At 51.2% G+C, this 23,505-nt stretch overlaps 1 protein-coding gene across 1 annotated transcript in view; it reads right to left on the bottom strand.

Annotated features, from left to right (window-relative positions):
• Positions 1–23,505, bottom strand: part of Hmcn2 (hemicentin 2) — a 146,942-nt gene that overhangs the window by 83,991 nt on the left and 39,446 nt on the right. Inside the window, exons 12-22 of the mRNA XM_021181028.2 lie at positions 22,813–22,954; positions 22,368–22,495; positions 21,945–22,058; positions 20,260–20,409; positions 15,524–15,712; positions 14,703–14,798; positions 14,310–14,437; positions 12,132–12,276; positions 7,457–7,569; positions 7,191–7,347; positions 5,557–5,722 (exon numbers count right to left, since the gene is read on the bottom strand). Of these exons, the coding sequence (XP_021036687.1) occupies positions 5,557–5,722; positions 7,191–7,347; positions 7,457–7,569; positions 12,132–12,276; positions 14,310–14,437; positions 14,703–14,798; positions 15,524–15,712; positions 20,260–20,409; positions 21,945–22,058; positions 22,368–22,495; positions 22,813–22,954 (1,528 nt within the window). The remainder of the gene's footprint in view (positions 1–5,556; positions 5,723–7,190; positions 7,348–7,456; positions 7,570–12,131; positions 12,277–14,309; positions 14,438–14,702; positions 14,799–15,523; positions 15,713–20,259; positions 20,410–21,944; positions 22,059–22,367; positions 22,496–22,812; positions 22,955–23,505) is intronic.

Below are 23,505 nucleotides of genomic sequence, written 5' to 3' on the forward strand. Positions count from 1 at the left end.
TCAAGGGGAGTTTCCTGTTTATGATGTCCATTGGCCGGGGCCTTGCGATCCGGGGCCAGGCATACACAGATGTCAGAGGGCTGGGATGGAGGACCTGCAGGAGACCCACTGACCCTGGCAGATCCTCCCAGGCGGAGAGTGACCAACAAACCACCTGATCTGCCCAGATGGTCCAAAGTACACCTGGTGGGAAGTACACCTGGTGGGAAGTACACCTGGTGGGAAATACTTGGTGGGAGGTACACCTGGTAGAAAATACACCTGGTGGGAAGTGCAGCTGGTGGGAAGTGCACCTGGTGGAAGCATCCATAGCCCACAACTGCCTGCCCTCCCTGTGCACCGTTGTCCAGCCAGCTCCCGAAGCCATTAGGGTATTTATCATAGAAGTGATCCCTGACATTATCTCCGAGGAATCAGGTATGCCCAGGTTTCTACTTTATCGCAGTCCTTAGCACATAGTAGGTACACATGAGTATTTGGCAACAAATTACAGCTGCTCCCTGTCTGCGTACATACTCTTTCCCCCACTTTCACTTACACAGTCTCCTCTCTCACAGTCTCAATACAGCCATGCTGCTCTCTGGACCTCCTCAAGGCAGGACTGGCTCCAGCCCTTCCCTGAAGTTTCTCCAGACACTCCCATGCAGGCTAATGTTCCAGAACGTAGGCTCGTTCATTTACTCATTCAATGAGAGTGACCCCCTTCCCCCGGTTCCTAATGACTAAGAATCTTGGTACTTGTCTGACCTGGTCCCTGCCATTGCTACAGGGGTCATCTTGCTGCCTCTGGCTATAAAAGGTCATTCTGCAATGTTTTCAATTCTCCCCAAAGAGTACACAGTAGGACTGGAGGTTGGAGATGCTGCCCTGTCCACTGTCCACACTTCTCAGCATATGCCTACTGTGTGCCGTGTGTGCATCAGTCTAAGCCCAGGGTGGGGAACCGTTCATCCAAGTGGCACAATCCCTCACCAGGAAGTCACAGATGGAAGAGCTGAGCTGGGAAATCTGAGGAGAGGGGATGATAGTCTGGTGCAGGAAGGGGAGAGAAGGGAAAAGGGGCTGCACCATGGCTACTAGGTAATGAGAATGAAGGCTGCTCATGCTGCTGACGGGAACAGTACGGATGTCAGCAATGTCCCCCAGCTCTTGTGTGCTTCCTGTAGATATTTACACAGTTGGGTACCTGCTGGGTGACTTCTCATTTGACATTCCCCAGCCACACCTCAGGACAGAGCCCTCATGGGTAGAGGAATCAGGTATGCCCAGGTTTCTACTTTATCTCAGTCCTTAGCACATAGTAGGTGCACATGCATCACCATGTTAGCAAAGCAGAGGTCAGAGGGAAGCTCTGTTGTTGATGTCACTCAGCTGACCAGAAACAGTGGCACCTGGCCCTCAGATCGTGTCACTGAGAGTCCACAAGTTTGGGGTCTGATGCTTAGTTAACAAAGGGAGCCACTGGTCATGGTAGGTTGAGAACCAGAATGGCAGCCGGCACTAACTCTGAGGCTCCACCAAGGTAGAGAGCTCCACACCCGGCCCTTAGGTAGTCCATTCTCGGTCACTGGCTCTCATCAGTCAGCCCATAAGGAGACAGGTGGGTGGGCTGGCTGTCCTTCAGGGCGCAAGGGAGTAGGCAAAGAATGAAGAGACTGTGACAACTGGAAGCCTGGCGCAGCCATGTTCCCTTACTACCACTCCCCTTTTGGAATTGGGGATCTGGCCCTATGTGAGTCCCTGGATTGATGCCTTGGGAGCAGGAGCAGAAGCCAGGAGCACTTCCAGCTGCCCCCACTCCACAGCAGAATCCCTAAACAAACATTAAACATTGTTGCCTAGCAACACGCCCCAGCCCAGTATCCCAGCTGAGGAGAGAGATGCTCTCTGGCCACCATCACAAGTTGGACCCTTTCACATCTCAAATGGGAAGACTGAGGCCTGAGGAGGAGATGGATCTTGTTTGAGTTGGGTAACACTGGGCAGGGTCCCCCCCGCCCCCAGGCCCTTCAGTGTCTAGTTTGATCTGGCACAGAGCCGGCATGAGCTGTCCCCAATCCATGCAGCCTGCTTTAGTTTTTGCATTGGTGACTAGGAGGCTTCTGCAAAAACAACAGTTCCAGGACAATGAGATCAGATAGCCAAAGACCATATCTTAATCTTGTCCCTAGCTGGGTGCCCTGGGGCCTGCTCCCCAAAGGAGGTGACCCAGGAGGCAGAGAGGAGCATGTGAGCAGAGTCACCCAGCAGCACCACTTACAACAGTGAAACTGTTGGAGAAGTGTACATCCCGAGCAGAAGAACAGCTCTTAGTAACGCCAGGGCAGCCTGAATGCAGACTTACCCTCTGAGATAGCGCGTAGTCACACAGGCAGAGCAGGGCAGAAAGGCCAGGCATTTGGCTTTTCAAGAAAGAACCCAGTATCGGGGCAGAAGCCAGACTCACCAAATTCATATAGGAGCATGTATGTATAAGGCCATCGGAAAGGAGGGGGACTCAGGTGGATGTCAGGGTCTCTTGGCTTCTCCAGCCCCGAGCTCACTTTCTCCAGTAAGCTCTGACTTGGTGGGTATTAGAGACACCTCCCCCCCCAACCCTAGTTCAGAATATTCTTTTCTAGGTACTTGGGAAAGCAGTGGCATCCTAACCTGCATTGTGTATGTGTATGCGTATGTGTGTCTCATCTCTATGGGGACATCTGAATGCGTTCATGTCTGTATATTCTGTTCATGTGTGTCCAGCCGAGGGGAGAAGAAAATCTCCATCCAGCTCACCCTCCCCCAGCTTCTGGTTCCCTCTCTGCCTCTGTGGCCCCAGCATGACAACATTTACCGCACCCGCTCCAGGGTGGCCTGCTGCTGACTGGGCCCACCACTCCTGGCCAAACTGGGATAGAAGAGGCCGTAGCGGCCCAGCACATCCTGATTCCAACCAACCAGCCGCTTCTGCAGCGTTACAAAGGATGCTGAAGCAAGGCAAGGCCATTCTAGGAGGCAGACCTTTGGGCCAGGCTTTGTTCAGAGAAGGAAGAACGTTGTTAGAGGGCAGGGAAGGGGCCACTGGAAGCATGCTGAGACCAATCTAGATCCTGAGGCAACCAGGCACCTCCAGCTCACGGAAGGAAGTGAGCTCTTTGGTTTTTAGAATGAGTCTGGAAACTGAGCCTTGGGGCTCTTCCAAGAAGGAAGAGGAGTAGGCAGAGGAGAGGGGGGAGGGCTGGAGGAGCACAGATAGTAGGTCCATGCCTGTTTCACCTTCAGTTCTCTATGTAGTGGCTGATTGTGGGGGCTGGGGCAGTAGAGCTATGCTGTATCTGTGCTGAGCTTCAGGCTCCTAGAAAGCCCAAAGAACCTCAAACACACACATCTTGTTTGTTTAAAAGACAATTAAAAGAACAGAGGCACTAAGCAACTGCCCAGGGATGGGAAGACCTGCATGTCATTAGCTGGTGGTGCGAGTAACAGGAATGTTCTAGAGTAGATTGTGGCAAGCACTGCACAATTGTAAATGCACTGAAAACAAGACCCGCTGAACTGGGCAGGTGAAAGAAGGGAGCCACCCCTGTATTAGAGGGGATTTCCAAAAGCTAGTCATGGGACAATTCCAAGGACAACAGACAGGGTACGATGAGCATTGTGTGTGCACGTGTGTGCACATACATGTGGAAGCCAGAGGTCAACCAGTGTCTCCGCCTGTCATTCTCCACCTTAGTTTTGGAACAAGCTCTCTCACTGAGCTTGCTTCACTGATTCAGTGGCTAGTGAACTCAGAGAGCTTCCCGTGTCTGCCTCAATCCCTGCACACACAGGGTTACAGTCTCTGGACACCACATCTGACCTTTTCATGGGTACTGAGAATCAAATTAAGTTCTCATGTAGACACTTAACCCACTGACCCATCTCCCTAGGCCCAGGGTTGTCTTAAAACAATTTTTAGATTAATTTCATGTGTGCTTGTGCACGTGTGTGTGTGCTTGTGCACGTGTGTGTGTGTGTGTGTGTGTGTATGTATGTGTGTATGTATGTATGTGTGCAGTACCCAAAGAGGCCAGAAGAGGGCATTGATCTCCAGGAGCTGCAGTTACAGAAGCTTGTGACCCACCTAATCTGGATGCTAGGAGCTGAACTTGGGTCCTCTGTAAGAGCAGTATATGCTCTAAACTGCTGTGCCATTTTACCAGCCCCAGGATCACAAGTGTTTAAAAGCCAATGGCAATACTTCTGTGAGCGGAAGCAGCAGCGGCAGCAGCAGCAGCAGCAGCAGCAGGACAGAGATATAAAGCTAATGGCACCATCTATGGCATCTAAGCACTGAAGAGCCATCACAGCAGGAGAGGAGGGTCTGCAGGATGTCCACTTTACAGATGTCAAAGATGGCTGAGAGTCGCCAAGGGCCACCTGTGCTCCCCAGTCAGAACAGAAGCCGGAGCATCTAGTGTCTCCCCAGGCCTTAGCTCTCTCCCTATCCTGAGCATGCTGACTGCCTTAGAGATAAACTCCCAGAATCCCTCAAGTCCAGAGAAAAGCAGTGGGAATCTTCCAGAAGGATGCCAGTAAAAGCAAAACGAGAAAACACATTCTATGACCGCTGTTGCTCGGGAGGCCCTGGGAAATTTATGACTCCCTGTTGATCCATTAACGCATCAGACTGGAGGGGTGAACAACTGGAATTTGCTTCCCATTTCAGTAACAAGTCATAAACAAACACCACAGCCACCGCCTGGCAAGGAGTAAACACTAGCTTTTTGGTGGGTGTGGGGGATGTAGGCTCTCCCTACCCCCACCCCCACCCACATCTCATCCCATGGCTGCTCAAGGACACTGAGAAGCCCACCCAGGACTAGCTCTCTGAGCTCCAAGTGAATTCAGAGATCCGTGGCTGTGAGGTTTGGAAGGATTCAGGAAGCAGATGTTCTGAGGGACCCGTGGGGGTGGTGGGGGTGAGAGCCAACTGCTGGAGACCTTCTCGGTCTGAGCCGTCTCAAAGACTTTGCCAGGACTGATGTCACGCAGCCTGTGCTGCGTTGTCTCTACCCCACTCCAGGTCAAGGACTCCAGGAATTTAGAGACTCACTTACTGGCTGGAAGTAGCAACCGACAGCTTCTCTTGAGGCAGAATTATGTGCTACTAAAAGCCCCCTGCAGGGTCCCCAGTAAAGAAAAGAAGGACAAGCCACCAGACACCTGCTGTACACAGTGGCTGTGGAGGCCACTTGTGTATTGGTCAAGATGTATCTCCCATCCCCGCTCTGGTCTTTCTTACTCCAGTGACTCTGAGGGTCTCACCCCAGCTCAGGAACCCTCAGCATCTTGGTATAACTCAGAAAGCAAAAATCATTAGGCAAACAAAAAGCAAGATGACCTACGGGACCTGGGACGCAGAAGCTCAGATCTGCAAGGCGTGTGCTGGGTCATGAGCCACATTTGCAGAAGCTCTGGAGGCTTCCCCGAGTCTTAAGGTCACATGCACCTGCTTAGGTCACAACAACCTTGACACCATTTTCTCTTCCACCTAAGCTTGGCCTTTTACTAGACCCACACGCTAGGACTGGGTACCTGTTGGTGACAGGCAGTAGAGGGTTGGCATCCTTGGTCCAGGTGAGCAGTGGAGTCGGGGCGCCTTGGGCCTCACAGTCCAGGGTCACCTCTTCACCAGCCTTGACTGTCACTCTCAGAGGGACATCCACAGCCTGGGAGCCATTCATCTTGATCATGGGCTTGGCTGTTGGGAGAAGTTAACACAGCAGGAGCAAAAGCAAGCAGCTAGCGGATGGTTCCCTTGGATAGCAGAGGGGGAAGTCACCTTTACCTTGGGAGAGGTTCTGAGAGCACGGGAGGCCAAGGGTCATTACAATTGAAAGCACAGGTTTGGTCACTCAGCCCGCCCCCTTGACTGTCCATCATTCTGCTCTGCCATCTCCCATTGGTCAACCTTTTCATTTCCCATTATAGTTGCCACAGAATGCAACAGGAACTCTCTCTTGTTTCTTCGCACCCCAGAAGGGGATTTGGGATGATTTATGCACGTCATTTCTCTGTTAGGCCAAGGACTCCTCATGGAAGAGGCTACCTCAGTACTGACTCCCACCCCCAAGGCTTGCCCAGTGTGCATTTGCTAACAGAATTTAGTCAGAAACAAGTCACATGGGGGGGGGGCATCTGAACACTACCATGGCTTCCTATGTATGCCACATCCATACTTCTGACCATAAATTCCCCTCATCATTATTCTCTGTGAGTTTAAGTCCCATGGGTTTGGCCTGGAGTTAAACTCTTTGGTAGTCAAAGATGACCATGAACCCCTCATCCTCCTGCTCTGGCTCCTGAAGACTGAGACCACAGATCTGCATGACCATGCCTAGTTTGGTTTTGTTTTTTTTTTTAAAACAAGATCTCACTGTGTAGCCCTGGCTGTCCTGGATCTCACTATGTAGACCAGGCTGGCCTCAGATGCTCTGCCATCACCTGCCTCTGCCTCCCAAGTTCTGGGACTAAAAGCAGCATTCTCTCACACCTGGCAGATTTTTTGTTTTTGTTTTTGTTTTTTTTAAATGTGGTGCTAGGGCTGGAACCCAGGGCCTGGTGCATGTTAGGCAAGTTTCTTGTATCCCAAATCCCTGTTATTTTGTAACATACATATATAACAGAAAACAACCAGCATTGGCTCACTGTTCCAGACCCACTCCCTGAAGGTCCAGCCTGAGGGAATGGTTGGGAATGACCATAACTTCCCCTCATCATTATTCTTGTCCAGGCAGCACTTTGAGTTTGCAAGAACACTGCTTCCCAACTGACCAGTACACAATTGATTACTTAATCTCAGTAATGATAGGTGCTACGAAGGGGATGTCCCACCCAGAGTTTACAACAAGGTGGCTTGATTCAGCTTGGGGTCTGACACATGAGATAAGTCAGTTGGTCCCAGAGAAAGAAGTGCATCTAGGAAACCTGATGTCTAAAGGCCCTGAGGGTGGTTAGAATGTCAAAGAAACCAAGAGGCCAGAGAGTGAGAAGGGTGGGTGGGGGGCAGAGGAGTGTGAGGAGAGGGGCAGATGAGGGTGTTGCAGGGCTGGTGGATCCTGTGTCTGCTCAGGGCTTGGTACTGTGAGCCAGCTGGGCACAGAGGCTGAGTGAGCCCTTGTGGTCCCCCCCCCCACTGATCCCTCTTCCATCAGACCTGTTACACTCACTATTAACAGACAGCCACATCTCCTGGCTGGAGAAGCCCACACTGTTGGTGGCTGTGCACACATAGGCACCTGCATCCTGCGGGGATGGCTGGACAATGACCAGGGTACCATTTCTGCTCACACTGTAGTGACCGCTGGTAGTCAGGATGTTGGTTTCCTAGGACAGAACCACAGTGACAACATTGGAGCTCACACTCTGTCTCAGGATGCACCAAGGTGACCTCTCTGGGTCCCCCCACGCCCCAAAGGTTTCAGGTCCTGCCTACCTTGGTCCAGGTGATGGTAGGGGTGGGGACTCCTGAAGCTATGCAGGGGAGAGAGGCTGGCACTCCTTCGTTGGTGACGTGGTGGGTGGAAGTCAGATGGATTCTAGGTGGCACTTTTATAAATAGATCAATTTTAACATTTTATAAACCAGTGTACCTAATGGCTAAGACCCAGAAGCAACCCAAATCCCCCCCCCCAGCAATGACTGCACAAGTAAACGGGATGTGTGCCCATAATGAAATAGTACTCAGCCTTCAAAAGAAAGAAAACTGACTCTAACTCTGACATTCCTCCCTCCCCCCCCCAAAAAAAAAGCCAAACCTAGACATTAAAACCATCAGTGGTTTCTGGGTGTTAGGGGGTGAGGCTGCAGAGACAGAGGGTTTTTAAGACAGGGAAAACATCAAATAGAGACCACCACAGTGGCAACATGTTGTGACAGATATACATAAAGCCATGGGCTTGACCGGTGACGCCAGGCCTGGGCCAGCTGTGAGTACAGGCCACTCTGAGTGGTGATGGCAGTCGCTGATACTGAGGGAGGCTGAAGGTGAGGGAAGGAATCCATTGGATATCTTTGCCTATCTGCTTAAGTTTTTCAAGAAATCCATTTAAATAAGAGCAAAAAATACAGTCTATCCAGGCGTTGTAGTATAGGTACCCTGGCAGCCTTGGAGAGGCGGAGCCAAGAGGACACCAAGTTCCTGGCCTGCCTGGGCAATTTAGTGAGAATCTGTCTCAAAACGAAATTAAAAAAATAAGGAGTGGGAGACGCAGCTTGGTGACAAAGTGCTTGTCTGACAGGCACATAGCCATGGGGTTCCACCTCCATCACTAGGAAGAAAGGAAGGAAGAGGGTGGAGAAGGAAGATGGGAAAGAAGAAGAAAAGAAAAGAAGAGGAGGGAACTGGGGAGATGTTCAGTCAATAAAGCGTTCGCCAGATAGGCTTGAGTAGCCGAGCTCAGTTCCCAGCACCCACATACAAGGTAGCTTCTGTGATGTGCATGGGCAGAGCTCTCTGGCCAGCTGATGCTCCTTAACACGTAAGGTGGAGAGAGACAGAGGAAGATGCTCAGCCTTCTAAGTGCACACACACTAGCAAGTGTCCATGCATAATGAAAGGAAAACGCTCTAAGCTGAGCATGCTGGTGCACACCATTAATTCCAGCACTCAGGAGGCAGAAACACACAGATCTCTGTGAGTTCAAAGCCAGCCTTGTCTACAGAGAGTTACAGGCTAGCCAGGGTTACATAGTAAGACCCTGTCACAAAGAGAGAAGGGAGGGGGAGGCAGATATAGAGACATAAAGAGACAGACAGACACAGAGACAGACAGAGATAGAGACATAAAGAGACAGACAGACAGACAGACAGAGAGATAGGAAGACAGATAGAGACAGAGGGACAGATACAGACAGACAGAATGTTTTAGAAGGGGATAGTGTCTGGGGATGTGTTTTACACCATTGGATTCGACACTAAAAAACATTGGGAATGACCAACCTTTTGTTGGTCTGATATTGAAAAGAAATTCAACAGGAGAAGAAAATTGGCTCGGTATCTGTGGCCACATGGCTGGCGGTTATTGACTCCATCCCAGACACAGGCTGCCTGTGCTGAGAACAGCTGCGAGGTCTCTCTGCTCAGGACTTTGTGTAAACCACGTAATTGCTCAGTCCCTGGATTCCGGGATGTGCCAGAAAGCTAAACTGACTCTGATTCCCCACTCCTGGCTTTGGGGACAGACTGATGAGAAACAGCAGAAAGCAACGTTCACAGGACAGAGTGAACTCAGACAACAGGTGCCAAAGGCATGCTGGGAACCCTCTGGATTGACGAAGTCGGAGGGAAGCCAGAAGCCAAGAGTCCTGGAGGTTCAGGGAGTATGTCCAGGGAGCAAAATGTCTTCCTTGTGTTCCCAGTGAATGAGTGGCATGTGTGGAATGATCACGATGGAGCCGGGAGATCAGGCTAGACCACACCAATGTCACAGATTTGGCCTCTAGGCTCCGTGTGTGTGTGTGTGTGTGTGTGTGTGTGTGTGTGTGTGTGTGAGAGAGAGAGAGAGAGAGAGAGAGAGAGAGAGAGAGAGAAGTCAGTCAGACAAACAGACAGACAGACAGACAGAGACAGATACACATGAAAGCTAGCTAAGGCCTGGCTCTGTTTGAAATTCAGCAGGATTTGATCTGGACAATCTTCTAGCTCAGCCCCTGATGGATTCTCTCACTCCTACTCACCCTCCAGAGATTCACACAAGAATCACCACGGAAACGGAACACCCCCAGCAAATGGGAAATACACCTGATCTAGCTCCTCACCTGGTTAAAGAAGATGGAACTTGTTTGGTGAGAGGAAGACCCGACGCCCTGAGTAGGAGGACAGCTGGGTAAAATAAGCTTACAGCCCCCAAATGTGCCACTCCTGAGACTCAATCACTGAGGACATGGACATAGTCCCCAGGAGTGGTAAGGACATGAGAGGGTGGAGTAGACATCACAATGCATCCCAATAGGGACCTGCAACTTCTACACCGATTCCTCTGAAGCCATGAGTGACAGGGACAGAGCCATGACATATTGTCACTGGAAGATGTGACAAGACAACAGAAGACAGGAGCACAGTTTATGTTTTGTTTTTGGTTTGTTTTTGTGGTTGTTGTTGTTTGTTTGTTTGTTTTTTCTTTTGTGGACAAGGTTCCTCTGTGTAGCCCTGGCTGTCCTAGAACTCACTCTGTAGATGAGGCTGGCCTCGGACTCATAGAAATCTACTTGCTTCTGCCTCCTGAGTGCTAGGATTAAATGTGTATACTGCTGCAGCCTGACTGTTTGGTTGTTTTTAACATGGATTTGTGGAGCTGTAGAGATGGCTTGGTCATTCAAGTGCTTCCTGAGGTAGGATCTCAGCTCCCACATAAAAGCTGGGCACATCTATAATTCAGTGTGGGCAGAAGGGGGGGGATGCTGGGGGAGAGGAAAGGTAGATCTCAGAGCTCACTGGCCAGTCTAGGCAATCAGTGAGCTCAGGGATCATGAGAGGTTCTGTCTAGGCAATCAGTGAGCTCAGGGATCAGTGAGAGGTTCTGTCTAGGCAATCAGTGAGCTCAGGGATCATGAGAGGTTCTGTCTAGGCAATCAGTGAGCTCAGGGATCAGTGAGAGGTTCTGTCTAGGCAATCAGTGAGCTCAGGGATCATGAGAGGTTCTGTCTAGGCAATCAGTGAGCTCAGGGATCAGTGAGAGGTTCTGTCTAGGCAATCAGTGAGCTCAGGGATCAGTGAGAGGTTCTGTCTCAGAAAACACTGATGGATGGGCTGGGAGATGCTCGTGAGTAAAAGCTGCCTGATGGACAGCCTGAATGCTATCCTGGGACCCACGTGGTCAGGAGAGAACCTATACCCTTGAGCTGTCTTCTGACCTCCATAGACTGCAGGCACACACATGAATCAATAAATATGATAGTAATCCAAAGAGGAAGAGAGTCATGGCAGACGACACCTGATGCCTGATGTCAGCTCTGGCCCCCACACATGTGAGCACACAGGTACATACACATGAGCACACACATGAGCACACAGGTGACACGCATACACTATACACACAAAGATAAACAGACTTGTAGGGAAATGATAGCTAGGGAGACAGATATAAAGGGAATTTATACACAGCACATATAAAGAACATATGAAGAGACAGGAGGGGTGGCGCACACCTTCAAGTCCTGCACTCAGGAGGCAGGGGCAGGGTCTTTGGATTTGAGGCCTGTTTGGTCTGCATAGCAAGTTCCAGCCTAGCCATCTAGACTGGACTAGACTCAGTCTTAAACAAACAAAAACAACAATAACAAACCATATAAAGAATATATAGGTATTATGCATGATGAATGTATATTCTCTAATAGTATATTCATAAATGGCTGTTTTATATATATATATATATATATATATATATATATATATATATATGCAGCCAATCCTGTATTCCTACACAGGTTCAACCAACCACAGATGAAAAATGTTTAGAAAAATACTTCAGGGAGGGTATAGGGGACTTTGGGGATAGCATTTGAAATGTAAATGAAGAAACTATCTAATAAAAAATTTTTTAAAAAAGAAAAATACTTTCAACTGAAAAACATAATTTCCCTTTGTAAATAAATATAATAACTATTTGAAATGTCTCAATTCTACCAGGCACTAGAAGCTACCTAGAGTCTATAGGGGGATGTGACAAGTCCTGTGCAAATCCTATCTAGGGTTTTCTGTATCCCAGGCTAGCCTCTTATTCACTAGTGTGACTTTGAATGGCTCTCCTGCCTCTATCTTCCAAGTGCTGCGGTTACAGGTGTGCATCACCACATCTTGTTTATGTGAAAGGGATGGAGCTCAAGGCCTGGACATGCCAGGTGGGCACTATACCAACTGAGCCACATGCCAATTTCAGATACTTGAGCATGTATGGATTTTTATAAGCAAAGGGTGTTTGGAAACCAATTCACCATGGCTGCAGACAGGGCACATGTATAAAGTATAGAAACTACAACTGGCATTTTATCTACTGACAGTATAGGAATATGTCAACTCCAATGCTCTTGCAGTGAAGACATGTTCAAGATCAAGTTGCCTCACGTGCTTTCTCTCCGTCCGCCACCACCATCTTGGGATCTAAGACTCACCCTGGACCACCAGCTCCACATCTCGGTGCTGAGAGCCTGCCACATTGTTGGCCACACAGCTGTATCTCCCAGCATCTTCTTGCAGGGCTCGGTCAAGGTGTAGACTGCCGTCAGCACGGACAGCATGCCGGTTGCCTGGGGGGAGCTGGTGGGGGCAGAGAAGCAGGAGCACAGATGAAGGGGTCACTCCTAGGAGCTTCTCTGTCCTCCAGGCCATCTCAGGGTGCTGGACCAAGAGGCCGGGGACCAGAGCTGGTAGAAGAGCCTGGTGGGTGCACATTCAGCTTTCCAGCCCTCACCCTTCTCTGAGACCCACCATCTCCTGAGATCAGCAGGGTAAGGGGGCAGGGGGGACTCCTCAAGGAGTCTACCATATTTAACTGCACAGGCTGCAGAGGAAGTAGTGGAGCTAAAGATTGCCTAAGTAGAGCCCGTACACCTAAGACACACTCCATGTGCCACATGTATGCACAGAGCCACATCTGCTCAGAGTCCAGCTGGGGAAGGGAGGGAGGAAGGGGAGAAGAAGAGAAGAAGGGAGGAGAGGGAGCAAGGGAGGAAGGCAGCCCATGCCAGTGTTCACTGTACAGGGCTGTCAGGGCAGCGATGTCAGTACTATGCCTTTTGGTCTCAAGGTCAAGTTAACAGAGGAAATCTTTAATGCCTCTCTGCAGCCTGGCTTACAATCTTGCCTGCACACTGAAGACCCTAGGGGGTTTCTAAACCAAAGATAACAGTGGTATGATCGCTAACCTCAGAGGTTCTGATTTCACTGGTAAAGCTGAGGCCAGGATAAACAACCATCTCCCAAAGAGACTCTAAATCACATCTGTGCTAGAAGGAAGCCATCTAAGTTGGGGGATCAAAGGCACAAGAGATGATGCTGTATGTGGGACTTGAAATGGGGTTGGCAAACTGTCTGCGTCAAGCATCAGAGGTGAACTATTTTAGGCTGCATGATTTCTGTCTCAGTTGCCCATTTTGATCCAAGCATAGACTAATCGTGAGGGGATGTGTGTCAATAAAACTTTATTTAGACCAAAACAAAACTTTATTTAGCATGGGCTCAAGCCTCTGAAGTATGGCCACGGGGTTCAAGCCCAGCTTGGCCGCCTACTAGCTATTTGATTTTAAACATGCTGTTTACCTTCTCTAAGCCTCAGTTTCCCTATCTGGTGAATGGGGAAAATAACTAGATATGAAGGATGCAGAAGAGAACCAGGAGTGGCTTTTATGCCACTTGTTTTGCCATTAGCTCAGCACAGGGAAAAGAGGGATAAGCAAGGACGACTGGAAAGGCCTTCTAGTGGCAGGAACAGCATGGGCTAGTGCATGGACACATGATTATCTAGCCCGACGGGAAACTGAGGCAGGGAATTGTTAGGATGGGGTGGGGGATGAGGATGGGGTGGGGATGAGGAGGTGGGGTGGTAAGATGCTTAGACGTGCTTGAGCCTGCAGCAGATGGCAGGTGGCTCTGGCAGGGACCACAGTGTGGCTGGAACTGTTCCTGCTGCCTGGTGGTGGGTCGTCAGGCCAGGAGCAGATCATGGGGAGCAGAAAGCACAAGCAAGCTCTGCTGTCCTCCTGAGGCATGCCACCTGCCCAGAAGCTGGTGCTTTGGATGAACATGAACTGAGGGGAATCCTTTACGGTCTCCAGGGCACAGAGGTTTCAAGGGTAATGGCCCAGGGAAGTCAGAAAACACACAGGGCACAGGGTGATGGTGTAGACAGCCCTGTGCCATGGAGTGAAGAAATGGCCCCTGCATGTGCTGCTATGAACTGAACCACATAGGGCACAGGCTCTTCCTGGAAACATCACAGCAGGGTGGCTTAGCCACTCTGCATGCTCTCTCCTCAGACCCTCCCCTGCACCCTCCCTCCTCAGTCCCTCCCCTACACCCTCCCTCCTCAGACCCTCCCCTACACCCTCCCTCCTCAGACCCTCCCCTGCACCCTCCCTCCTCAGACCCTCCCACTGGGCAGTAAGCAGAAACATGGTAGCACAAATGCCAGCAATTCATGAGACAGATGATTCTGGGACAAACCAGGACAGAGAGTGAGGAAGAAGGGAGCATTCCAAAATGGGGTAGCTTCAAGGCCAGGGCTAAGGTGTGGCTGTGACAATCCCCTCTTTGTCCTCTGCCCATAGCTGCCAGGGAAGCCTAGAACTCACAGGCCTGCCAGCCTTGAGCCAGCGTCTCTCAGGGAGGGGCCTCCCTGCCAGGATGACACAGGTCAGGGACACGGGCTGTCCCTCCAGGACACGTACGACAGAAGCACTGTTGGCGATCTGTGGAGGTGCTGTGGGGAAAGGAGAATGGCCAGTCACACAGGTTTGAGGGACCCAGACCCACCCCACGGGCTTTCCCAAGAAGCCCATGACTGCATCGAGACTTGAGAGCCTAGGGAGTTGGGTATTCCCCAGGGTACAGCTCAAGAAGCAGGGACCCAGATGTGGAGATACATTGGTCCAATGTGGTAGATACAAGGAGAACCCTGGGGCACCCACAGCCTGGCTGGAGCACCTGCCTCCCACTTCCCACAACTTCCAGATTCACCCACAGACCATGTCCAGTGACCACCAGCCGGGCCTCAGCCTGGGCCTTCCCGAACGCATTGCGAGCTTCACACACATACGGGGCTTGGTCTTCCAGGGAGACTCCTGCGGAGATGAGAGAAGCTGGCTGTTGGGAACTCAGACTCTAACAGTGCAAGTACACAGCAGGCCTTGCACACATGCAAGGGAGGACCAGGGTGTCAGAGGAAACTGAGGAGGGTGTTGCTAGGCCTCATCTTGCTCATCTGTGGAATGAGACAGGGCTGGCTATATGGCTGAGCTGCTCGTGTGTGCTACCCACACGACCACGAGGAGCAGCTGGCCATTCCCACGGCCTTTAGCATCATCAGGATGATGACCCTTCTTATAATGAAATGACTTGGCCCTTATGGGCCAGCATCAACCTGTCCATGGTCAGTTAAATGAGAAAGGCCCTCATAGCCCGGTATGTTTGAATACTTGCTCCCCAGTCGGTAGAACTTTTTAGGAAGGATTAGGAGGTGTGGCCTCGTTAGAGGAGGTGTGTTGCTAACTTGCACCATCCCCAGTGTGCTTCTCTCTGTTTCCTGTTTGTGAACCAAGATGTAGAACTCTCAGCAGCTACTCTAGCGCCACGCCTGCCTGTCCTCTGCCATGCTCCCTGCCATGATGGTGATAGACTCTGACCTCTAGAATGGTGAGCCACAAATCGAGCCTTCCTTCTCTAAGTCACCTTGGTCACGATGCTATGTCACACCTATAGAAAACTAATGCAGCAGGTACTGGGACCAGGGTCTCACCCTCCTCAGCCCTGTCTCCCAGCCCAAGCCACCCCACCTCCCTTCTCTTACTTTCAAAGACCAAGACTCCTGAATCTCGTTGTCCAGTTCTGCTCCCCCTCCCAGGCTCCAGGGCTTGGCCATCTCCACGCCGCCAAGTGACAATTGGGGGTGGGCGGCCTGTGGCCCGGCAGGTGAGGAAGACACTCTTGCCCAGCTCTACAGTGACGTCCTGGGGCAGATCCGTCAGCCTGGGTGCATCTGTGGGAAATGATCAGTCTGTGGGGACCCTCAGGGAGCTGGGACCCAGGGGACGGTCCCTTTGCTTTGTGTCATCTCTAGAGGCTCCGTCAAGGCTCTGACACGCTTAACCTGAAGCCCATGTCCACCATTCCCACGGCCCTGTCTCTTGTACGCCACCCTAAAGTGCTGCCCGCCACTGCTCCTTGCTCTCTGTGTTGTTCCTGTTCTTGTACCAGGAACTATTTGGAACAAGCACGTGAAAATTCCCATTACACACGACCTGGTATCTAATGGTCAAGAGCGGGATGACGGCTGGTGACTATGTATTGACAAGTACCCCAGACCCACAGACACACATGAGGGTGAGCCTGCCAGGCAAGCCACAAAACCAGAACAGAGTACAGGGGGTGGAGATTTCCCTAATTCTTGCTCCAGGTACCCCAGACACTCCAGACTCCATCCTCCCAGGAAGCTGGTGGAGTGCTGGCTTTTCCTGTAAGTACATTGTTGCCTTTGTTGGAAGGGGAAGGAGAATCAGGCTATTTTCTCCAGAACAGACACTCCAGCTCCTGTCCTCAGGAGACCCAGATCTGAGCCCAGTGTAGACAGTCCTCCCCTTCACACCCCTCCCACACCCCCTGCAGCCCTGGCACTCTCCGGGTCCATGGGTTCGTGTCCCTAAGCCATTCACCCAGGAGGTCTTGGCTTTTATTAGCAGGGTGAATCTAGAGCCATGGGAAAGTGGCCTCTTCTTTCTTCTCCCATCTCTCCAGAAACTGCCAGCCATCTTCAGATAGCATTGAACTTCTTTCCTGGCCTCGGGATTAGGAAAGTTAAAGGGAGATGCTGACAAAGCTTGAAAAATCACAAGAAAAGAGAGTGTGTGTGAGCTGGCTTCACACAGGGCCCTTCTTTACCGGGTCTGTAGCCATAGAAGTACAGAACCTAGCTCAGGGCTCTGGTCTTCAGAGATCAAAGACATGACCCCCCCCACTCCCCAATGGTACAGCCCCTGGCCTGAGTCCCCTGAACCTGTCCTGCAGTGTTCACTATGGCGGAGACCAACTACAGCCTCATCCAGGCGGGCCTCCCATCTGGAGCCTCCTCAGCTCTGCTTTTGACTCCTGACTTTCCTAGCTTGCTCCAGACCTGTTGAGGGATAGCTCACCCCAACTCTGTACTGTGAGGGCAATGGCTACAGTGGACACCGTCTAAGCAACTGCCAGGAGAAAATGCTTTCAGAAACACCAGAAACAGTTCCCGAAGCTCAACAGGAGATGTCACAAATTCCCTAGTCACATGTGAGGAAGTAGAGGGTCGGAGAGATTAAGGAAGCCACCCAAGGTCCTTGGCAGAGCTGGGCTCAGAGCCCAGGCTCCTCCCTACCCCTTGTAACCCGCTAGATGCTGCTCAAGGACTCCGCAGTGGTTGTCTGAGCAGCAGCCACCTCTTCTGCTTTCTTGAAGGAGTCAGTCACAGAGATACTCTGCCAGAGGCCCCATACAGGAAACTGCCACTGGATGGCTCGGGTACCCATCTCTTCCCGTCCTTACCCAGAGCTCCCTAATTAAGGTGAGACCCCAGAACCCAGCAATGTGTTACAACAGAAGGTACCCTAGCTGGATCCCTCATTGGACAAGTGGTGGCTGAGACAAATGTGGGGGTCAGGATGGGGCCACGTGCTCAGCCAGGAACTTTCTAGGGACTTGGCCAGTGTGCTCAGTGTTCTCTGTCTTCAGGCCCCACTGCCACACTGACTCCCACGACCCTCTGTGACAGCCCAGGCTGGGCCCTGGGATGACTTCATCTCTGCCTAATTTCCCTGGGAATGGTTCTCTCTACCCTGGCCTTGAGCCTGTTCTGGAGCAGAGGGGTCAGGGGCGAGGCAGGCAAGCACACAGGATAGTGACGTAACCTGGGACCCCACTTAGCTTGGCTATGCATACCCTCCTTTCTAATAATGTACTTGGGAAGCTGCGGAAACGGCTCAGCAGTGAAGGGCACTGGTTGCTATACTAAAGGGACCGGTTTCAATTCCCAACACCGATATTACAGCTTACAACTATCTGTCACCCCAGCTCCAGGGCCTCTGATCCCCTCTTCTGGCCTGCATGGGCACCAGGCATATCCAGGGCACTCACACATACATGCAGTCAAAATTATCCATGTACATTCAAAATAACACACATATAAATATATTTTAAATGATGCACATGGCAGCCTGGCTCCCCTACCTGCTTGTACTATGCACACACCCTTCTCCAAACCCAGCATTCCCTACACCAGGCTACATGTGCATCCCTCTCTGGATGATGGATGAAGTGTCTCCTCTCCTCGCAATCATCATCAACAGCATCTATCCAAACACAGCTGTGTCTGGATATGGGCTGAAAGAGGTCCAATTCAGTCTGGACTACTTCTGGGTGCATGCTCAGTAAAGCAAAACTGTACCCTCAGGTAAACATTTAAGAATACCCTATTCACCATCTTAGGCCCATGCCTAACTAGACTGACATGGGACTAAAATCAGATGCATTGTGGGAAGGGACACACGGCAGTAGAAAACTGTCAATCCAAATAGAACAACACTCACTCTCTTAGTAGACAAGTTCCTTTTCTTGAACCCCATGAAAGGGAGACTCAAATGACCATGGGGCCCCTGACCCCCCTCACTTTAACTCTCCTGCAGTGTATTCCAATCTTCCCTATTGCTTCGCCCTTAATGAAGGTGCCTTAATGTTTCTGCAAATCTGTGTGAACTTATGGTTCAATTCCTTGAAGAGGAAGCCAAGAACCTGGAAAGATCTCCAACCTGGACCTGACTAGTAGCAACAGAAACTGACGGTCCATCCTCAGCTACATGGTGAGTCTGAGGTTAGCCTGGACCACATGAGATCTAGGCTCAAACTTAAAGCAATGGTGTAAATACCTTAGCCCAGGACACAGACTGTGGGGGATGGATGCTGTCACAGTAGATGTTTAGAAAGTCACTCACGTCTAGAGCCCTTGTCAGCCTGCTAGGTGTGGACACAGGAGACAGCCACCCAAGTGTGTTGATTTAGTTGTCCATGAAGCATACATCAAGCACATAGTCTGGATTTGATCTGTCAAGGACCCCCATAGCAGGGCCCTTCTACAACCATCTGAGCTCACAGAGGGGAAAGTGGGACTCTCGGGGGCAAGCCCGTCAGCCAAACAAGTGGTCCAGGATGCTCTTGATTGACAAGTTGCCAGGCCCAGAAGGTGACTCAAATGTGCCTTCCAGGGGTGTGGCTCAGAGACCGGGCACTTGTCTAGCACCAAGCTCTGGGTTTCTCCACTCAAGCCACAGAGAAGAAACGTGTCAGGGACTTGCTGGCTATTCTACCACTGCAGGCTCTTGGCTGGTAACCCTCCTTCCTGGGTCCTACATGCTACAAGAAGCCCATTCCCAGAGCCATAGCAGGAAGTAGGCATAACACCCACCTGTTCCCAGCATCTACCAGCCTTGCCAGGAAGGCCACAGCTGCTGCCCAGATGGGCAGGAAATTTGCTTTCCCGCTGTCACTGCCAGGCTTGCCTGCCCAAGACCCACAGCTGCCCGATATTCTTCACCCCTGCCTTGCTCTGCCCTGCCCTGGCTCCCGGATGTCCATTGCCTCCCTCTGAGCTGGGGAGATGGCTCCAATGTTAAGAGTAGACTGTTAAAGCAATGGAGGGACCTCAACTTGGACCCCAAAGATATAAGGCTCTGCTGAAAGGCAATCAGATATGGAGCCAAGGCTAACAATGTCAAGGCTAACGACGAGCTAAGGCAGCAATGTCACAGGTAGCCTTCTAGAACCTTCCAGCTAAGACAATGACAGTGTCTCATGTCTCGAGCCTCCATTATCTTCGTGCACATGTACCTCAGAGGCATTTGGCCAAGCAGGAGCTTGGAGCTCAGAGAAAAGAAGGATGTTGGTTACTGTCCAGTGCTGACCTTGAACACCAGGGTCAAGGGCTCAGAGCCACAGTTAGCTTTCAACTCTGTCAAGCCTGGCAGTGTGGCCTTGGGCAAACCACGCACCTTCTTTGTGTCTCATTTCCCCATCTGTAAAGGTTATTAATGTCCCTCACTTCCAAGGACTGTGATGATTTTATGAGTGTACACCTAGGGCATGCTCAGAACTGGCAAATGCTGCAGACACGACTCTCGTTTTATTATTGGACTAAAATGGCTCTTTGTTTACTTTGTCCCACTAAAGGCCAGACATGGTGGTGACAGTGTAAGCATGAAGTCCTTTCTAAAACCTCTCACTGGACCCATAATAGGTGGTAGCTCTCATTGTCTCTGATTTCCACCAGGCTTTCCTTGAGGAATTCCACACCAGCCTGGGATAGATGATCTTTTCTAAAAGCAAAGCTATTATCACTTATCTACAGCCATAAAGCTTTGTTACCTAGCAAGAGCTAACACCCGTGCCAGCTCCCTGTGTGTGTCCAAAGCATTCTATGCTACAGATATTAGCTTCCTCACTAAAGGTGGGACAAGGGGCTGGGTGGGGTGGGGAGTGACAGGTGGATAGGGCCAAGTGCACACTCACTTCCCACCACCAGCTGTATTTCAGCAGAGGCATCACCCAGCTCGTTCACAGCCTTGCAGGTATAGAGGCCAGCGTCTCTCTCCTGAGCTTCAGGGATCCGCAGTGTCCCAGACCTAGAGTCTCCAGGAGCCAGAATCATTTCCAGACCTCCTAAACCAAAGATGAGAAAAAAGTCTTGGTCCTTGGTTGCCCTGGAGCTAAGATCTCAGGTGTCCTGACCCAAGGCTCCTACGGGTCCCACAAGAGGTTGGGTGGAGGTGGTTTTTCTGAAGTCATGATTCCTGGGCCCAGTCTTAAGGCATGTCAGGGTCTGAGTCTCTCCTAAGTCCCTCTGTCATCCAGGGCTAGGATTCACCCAGACTCCGACATGGCAAGCTCCCCCCTCAAGGTCTCCACATCCAGACCTCCTTACCATCTTACCCCCAGGTCCTACAGAGGTCAGGATCTTCTTTAGGGCACAGGAAAAGGTGGGTGGTGCCTGATAGAAGACACCTGACCCATGCCTGCCTCCTTGACATCTCTCCTTGACTCCTGAGGCCTGTGTCCTCTCCCCCATCTCAACACTCTTTGATTAATTTACAAGTCCATAGCTGTACCTGCTCAGCTCTGGGCATGAAGCACTTTCATACTGAGCAGAGACTGCATCACCTGTCTGTAGGTTTCCTCGTTCTTCCTGTTCTCCCCACTGCAACTGTTCCATTAAAGACAACACAGCACACACACACACACACACACACACACACACACACACACACACACACACGCAAGCACATTCAGAGGCACACACTCACATGGACACTCAAAGACATACATTCAAATGCACACACATGCATGCATGCACTCATGCACTCATGAACATGCTTGCACATGTGCATGCATGCACACACTCACTGCACCATGCCTGTGAATGGCTCTGGGACCTAATGCCACCAATGGACTGCTAAATACATTATGTCTCTGGGGATCTGCCTCCTCTCTACACTGTCCTCATGCCCCCCCCCGTGTCACAGCAGGTGTCAAATCCCTTCCCTCCTAAGACTGAAGAAGGTGCCACCCTAAAACCTTCACTGATGGGTGAGTCTGGGGCAGGGTGAGGAGGCTTTGGCCAGAACATGAGGATCACCAACCCTGAGCCAGGAATCTCCAAGATCCTGCCTCCCACTAGGCCAAAGAACCTAAGCGAAATACCCTTGGTAAAACATAGGACCAAGGCCACCAGCCTGCCTGTCTCAGGGCCTGCTAGGTTCTGATGAGACACCAGACAGGAGCCACTGGGTGGAACCAGATGTGAGAAACCTCTGGGGGCTCTGGCTGACCTTCAGAAGTCGCCCATGGCACTACCCTCTGCCAGGCATGGGAAGCAGTCCCATCTACCAGTTAAGCTCAGCTGGGTATTAGCCCAGGTTTGCTCTAAACACATCCATACTTAATTCTCACACAACTCATTTCCAGATAAGGAAACTGAGGCCCAGGGTCCTCTTAGGGGAGAGAACAAGGATCTAGGTCTGGCTGGATGCTAGTGGGCTATAAGGCTGCTGGGGTATGGTTGCTGGGACCAGTTGACCTCCTGTGACAACCCCCAACCCTTTCCCTGTTGGGAGTCCCTGCCTGCCAGGGACCTTATGGAAAACTGTAGGTCCAGGGCTGTGGTGGACATTTCCTGGGTTTCTCCCCACTAAACTCACCTCGATACCAGATGACCCGGGGTGGGGGGACCCCAGACGCTGCACACAATAGCACAGCCTCTTCCCCAACAGCTGTGAGAACCACAGCATTGACAGCAGACACGGATGGTGGATCTGTGTGGGCCAGAGGAGAAAACATGGGGCTGGCTACTCTGAGGCCAGACCTTCCGTAGCTTCAGTGAGGAGAGATTTCTTTCTCCACTCCATCTGCCCTACACACCCCTGGAATCCATGTATATTCCCCTGGCCCCACTACCTGGAATACCAATCCCTTGCATGGGTGATGTGAGTCTCCCCACCTATGTCTCACATCACACCCAAAACTCACAACGATACACACAGGGCCTGGTATACCACAGATACTTGGTGCCCTTGAGCAGGAAGGAGGGAAGAGCGTGCCCTGAGATGTTATGGCCCAAGTACCTGTGTAGTAGAGGGTGACTGTCTCCTCATCTGTGCCAACTTCATTAGTGGCCTGGCAGCTGTAGTTCCCAGCATCCTCTGGGGCTAACCCCTGAATGATGAGTGTGCCTTGGGCATCCACATGGATTCTGGAGTCGCGCCAGAAAAATATGTGACATATGGTGGCCCCATAGTCATCATTAATAACAAATTAATGTACTATGCAAGTAACATTCAGACACTGGCAGGTTTCTCTGGGACAGGTAGGCTAAAGAATTTGTCACTTTAATTCATGAGGCTCTTCTTTGAGGCCTGAGTGCCTGACCACTCTGATCATGACATGCTCATCTGATCCTGGTGGAAGTCAGGCACACGTCACCATTTTTTGAGAAGATGCCGGCTAAGATACCCTCCCAGAACTCTGTCTAGAGACTGCCAGCCCAGAGCACCCATCCCGCCCACTCACCTGCTGTCCTCTGGCAAGGCGAGGCCTTCACGGCTCCACGAGATATGGGGTGTGGGGTACCCAGAGGCTGAGCAGCTGACCCTCACCTCCACACCCTGGGAGAAGCGCTGGGACCTTGCATTGATGCTGACTTGAGGGGCCTCTGTGGATGAGAAGACCCCATCTGACCAGTGTGGTCCCCCATGATGGCCCTGCCATCAATCATAGTAGGGGAGGCAGAGGAGAGGAAACACAGGCTTCCAGAGCCAGAGTCCCCAGGTGGTATCCCTGGAGATGGGGAGACTACACACTGAGTCTGGTACCCTGGATTGCTTTGAGCTGGGCACCCCTGGAGGCTTTGGGCACTCAGCAAGTGCCAGGGGTGGGGGGCAGTTACATATCTGTGACCTTGAGGTGAACCCCTTCACCTGTCCTAAAACCAACCCCCAAATTAGGTTTGTTTAATTAGGTACTCTCAGTCCACAGACCTAGTGTGGCTCAAGCCAAGCTGCCAGCCAAATCCCCTAAAAAGGCAAATGTTCCATGCCAAGGAAGACATAACTAATCAATCCCTGTCCTGTAGAGCCCAGGTAGGGTCTCTCAACACACTCCCAGCACCAGTAGGAGTTGCTGGCTCAATAAAGGACACTGCATGAGTTGCTGGGTTTTTACACTATGAACCGGCATCCCAGGGAGGGGAAACTTAGGGAGACT

The sequence above is a fragment of the Mus caroli genome, unplaced genomic scaffold, assembly GCF_978045245.1.
Source record: "Mus caroli unplaced genomic scaffold, Mus_caroli_1 scaffold_2, whole genome shotgun sequence".
In the NCBI taxonomy this organism is placed as follows: domain Eukaryota; kingdom Metazoa; phylum Chordata; class Mammalia; order Rodentia; family Muridae; genus Mus; species Mus caroli.